The 4,455-nt window shown below is 45.0% G+C and overlaps 1 protein-coding gene across 1 annotated transcript; it reads right to left on the bottom strand.

The window, feature by feature from the left end:
* Window positions 1-519: 519 nt before the first annotated feature.
* On the bottom strand, window positions 520-3,090 carry LOC143592430 (uncharacterized). The gene is made up of 4 exons (XM_077072347.1): window positions 2,729-3,090; window positions 1,536-2,208; window positions 1,036-1,283; window positions 520-922 (listed from the first exon to the last, which is right to left on the bottom strand). The coding sequence occupies exons 1-4, from the start codon at window positions 3,088-3,090 to the stop codon at window positions 520-522; spliced, it is 1,686 nt and encodes a 561-aa protein (XP_076928462.1).
* Between the last annotated feature and the right edge of the window lie 1,365 nt (window positions 3,091-4,455).

Raw genomic sequence — 4,455 nt, 5'->3', positions numbered from 1 at the left:
TACTTTGCTTCGGTTTTGGTTATTTGTTTCATTCGCCTTGGATGTTGTTGAATAAACAATGAATTAGGAAAGATGAATGATTTGAGTTTTTTTTTTTTTTTTTTATAATTAACACGCTCATTTATCATTAAAATCAAAACGATTACAATAAAGTGGCAGGCAAACGGGCAACAAGCTGCACCGCAACCCCCCTTTAAATAGCAAAACCAATTCTACTAAAAACAAAGCTTTGGGTCGTAGGAGAAGACAAAGTACCATGAACGACACGCTGAACCCTGTTTAGAAAATTCACGGCCTCCGGGGCTAGAAACCCAAATGTATCAAAAGCAAAAGGGAGAAACACATGTTGATTTTCTAAACAGGCTTTCTCGTGTTTGGCAACTTTGCCCGATTCGGCCTTCAACGCAGCCTGCCCACAACAAATCCGCGGTCCCTGAGCCCGATAAGAGGAGACACTCCTGTAAGGTCCACACAAGCATGTTTCTCCCCTGCCCACCCAAACACAAGAATATCAGCTGGTCATAACGTGGACCTCCCTTCGAGCGGATCTGTAAGAAAGTTAACTGGGGCCTCCTTTTTTGCAGAAATCCCTGCCCATTTAAGAATATCGCACTGGACATCCCTAACCAAATCATGCCTATATTTAAAACCGGGTAATTCTTTGCAATGCACCGCATGGTCTCCAAAGGAATCCAAACAGACTTTGCGGAAAACTGGGCAAGGCTCATCAATCGGAAACATAGGGATCATTAACCGGTACTTAAGGATAGCCCGGTACTCCAACCCCAACATGTGTTGGCCTAATCCTTCAATAGGGATGACCGTTAGAAAATCCTGGGCCCGAGGAGCTCGAAGGCATTCAAACACCGCTTTTTGGTGAGAAGATAGATCAAACTTCGATTCTAAACTCTGGACGATTCCACTAAATAAGGCACTCGCCAAAGCATGTTGGGCTTTAGGGGGGCGGTGTCCTTATTAGAGAACCCGCTAAGATTAAAATCGGGAAGTGAAGTACGTAAACGATCCATCACACACCCGTAATCAGTGTCCAACCCATCAATACTACATCCCCGAAGAATGTGGTCCTGCAAACTCCATGATTGTGCTCTCGAAGCCACAAAAGCATATGTAGATACATCCCTGGCCGAACATAAACCCAACCCCCCAAAACGGGTCGGAAGAGATGCCAACCTCCATTGGAAATCCCCGAAGAACGGCCCCCGACAAACCACAATGTCCTCAATCGCCCCTCGAAGGTCATTATCAAAAATAGAAACAGCTTCCTCCACGTACATAGGTTGGCACGTTCTTAAGCCAAACAATAGCTTTGCGACCCCCATACATGAGCAAAGCAAAAGAAGCTCGCATTGAGGGTCTCGAAGCCTTGGGAGATGACTCATCAATTCCATAGCACTAGATGCCCTTTTCACAGCCAAACTACTGATAAACCCCGCATCCCGACTTACAGTGCCACCAAGGAGTTTCACACCAAGCACTGGCCTTCCAATCCCGCAAGGGAACAACCCCTCCCGCACCTTTTCCCCATTGCACGTTGGCCAAAATAATTCTGTTTTCTTAACGTTTAATTCAAGACCCAACCGAGGGCCCTCGGCCCTGATAATATCTAATGCATTAGCCACCTCTTTAGTGTCCCCGATAATCGTACCATCATCCAAGTACCAAGCATGGAAAAGAAGCTTGCAACGATCTCTGATTCGGTGAACAAATGGATGCAAAACTAAGGCAAAGAGAAGAGGCCCAAGAGGTTCCCCCTGCTGAACCCCAGTGGTGGACCTAATGTAAGCATCCCCCACATATAACCTAGCCGATTGCCCATATAAAAAATCTACCCATAAGGAAATAGAAGGACATCGACTACGTACCTCATGTAGAAGGGATGTCCTATCAACTAAGTTGAAGGCATTAAAGAAATCAACGGTAAGCATAGCCGATGACACATCCGAGTGAAACTGATTTAAAAACCTGTTTGCGCTATGAAGCACGACCTCTGCCCCACTAGGGACTCCCACCCCAAATTGAAAGTCACAGAGGTATTTAGCAATCTCCTTCCCGACACCCCTCATAGCCACCTTAGATACCAATCTCCTCCAAATGGCCCCTACAGAAATAGGTCTAATCCCATTGTCCAGTTTAAGCAATGGCGTAAGGGGGGCAGACGCAACAAACTCTGCCAACACACTAGGGCACCTTCCCCCCAAAAATAAATTAACAACCACAGAAATAGCCTTGAGCAAACTATCCGCAATAGGAGACCCCTCTCCACACAGCGCATCTAAAATGTGTTAGGCTCTCAATCCGTCCCGCCCACACGAAGTCCCTTTAGGGAAAGATTTAATGCAACCGAGCACACAATCAACGTCCACAACAAGGGGGATCGGAAAGAAAGGAAACAGGCATACTCGGAGGGAGTAGGATGGGATGCTTAGACACCAACGCGTCTAAAGTATCCTTACCGAAAGGGGCCACCCCTGAAGAGCATAAAACTTTAACAGCGGCAGTGAAATGCCCATCCGCAACTTTCCGTAAACATTGTTTAACGTTAGCGCACAACCCGGAACTGCAGACTAGGGGACGAACGTATCACTCCCCGAAGCACCCCCTAAGGGTTGGTCAAAAAACGATAATATAAGGTCAAGGAAACCGTCACTATCACCCCAGGCTGCCAGCGCCCGCTGAATACTATGGCATTGCAGAGACTTCCTATTACCAGGCCTCCTGCCGAGTAGACGGTCTGAAAACCCGTAAGGTGCAACGCGGTAACAACAAAAGTTTCACCCACTCCTCAACAGACTCCGGCATAGCCGCCACATTACCCAGAGCAGCCCCTAAGGCTTGGGAAAAAGCCATACGACAACTATGAGGAATGCTTTTAACAGTCGTGATAGGGAGAGCGAATACACGGTCAAGGAGGGCTACATCCACCCCCACCCTTCCCGCCACGACAGCTTCCCTCTTGACATGCGGCTTAGCAATCCCTACTATAAACTCTTCCACATCTCCTGCGTCCCACTTGAACCAGACTGTCCCGCCATCATGATGGCACCCCCGGCTGAAAGCATGTAGCTCCATACACACCCATTAGCGTGAGACCTTTAGAGCCTCACTAACAGAAAAAAACAAGTCCAAATCCGTGGAAATAGCCTCCCGCAAGGTCTCTTTCTTGTCATCCGATGAAAAATGGAGTCGCTTAATATGCGCGACCAATCGCACCCCCTTGGACCCCGGTGATCCATCCGGGCAACAGTGAAAACCTCTAAATGGACACGGCCAAACACCCTCATCAATAGCCCCAGTCATACCACCTCCTCCTAACAAAACACCCCGAAAACCACTAATCCCACTCGGACCTCAAAACCCCAAAAATCAAACTCCGATTAGATGACCAAGAAAATCAACGAACCATAGAAGAAAAAAAACAACTTTGGGGTTCTATGACCAATAAAGTCAAGGAACCCAATTGGGGAAAAACACCCCAAAGAATCACATGCGAAATGGTTGAAACCGAGCTATGTTCTTGACCAGATTCTGTTTTTGAGGCATTTCGTCGAACAGTTGGCGGGCGCAAATTCACAAACTTTAGATATGGGTACTTTTTTTAGATACCTACACCCCCACACACAAAGAGCATCTCCACATATGCCAAACCATCCTTCGTGAGTGAGGTGGATTGTTGCATGAAGAAGAGAAGAAAAAGAGAGTAAAAACCGTCCGAAAATCCACACGATTGTTGTAGTGAGAAGTGGAGAGAGAGAGAGAGAGAGAGGTATCTAAAATTGTGTTGTACTTGTAGTTTTGCAATGTGCAGCAACCGGTGTTCTTATGATGTTCTATTTAAAATTGTGTAAACTCACCATCGATGTGTAAAATAATATGTTGCTTTTGTTTGTTTTGATTGGATTACAATTTGTTTGAGCGTTTAGCTATAACCTTCAAGCTGATTTTGTCAAAATAACTGTAAGGATTTGCACTGTGCTAAGACAAAATATCAAATGGGTAGATTGAGTAAAGTTCAGTGTACCGGGACCTTATGCATGCATGCCATGAGTTCTACATTCATATTGTATCATAAATCTTGCCAACGTGTTCTTTAACAGAATATTCATTATTTAAAAAAAATAAGAATTTTACCAGATTGCATATGGATCGTTGTTGCTTTGACATATAGGCGGATCATTTTGTTGTCGGTTTTCATAACATTCGTTAGAAGTTGGCTTTCTGTATATTGCTGCACCTACTTCATTCAGTTTATCTTTATAAATCACCATAAGCTCCCAACACAGCATTTGTCAATTTAGACATAACTGCACATCATCATCTCACATGTCAGATGTGAATTAATAATAAATAATTCATAATTATAATCTAATTACAGAATGCTTTACCTTCCCATATTTCCAAATCTTCACCCTCCTTTTGGTAAACCGGGGTAGCAGA

This window comes from Bidens hawaiensis, unplaced genomic scaffold (assembly GCF_021521415.1).
Source record: "Bidens hawaiensis isolate Kalapana, Puna unplaced genomic scaffold, B.hawaiensis_p1.1 tig00040766_1, whole genome shotgun sequence".
Classification (NCBI taxonomy): Eukaryota; Viridiplantae; Streptophyta; class Magnoliopsida; order Asterales; family Asteraceae; genus Bidens; species Bidens hawaiensis.
The sequence above is the reverse complement of the archived record's forward strand: the minus strand, read 5'-3'. Positions and strand labels throughout refer to the sequence as shown.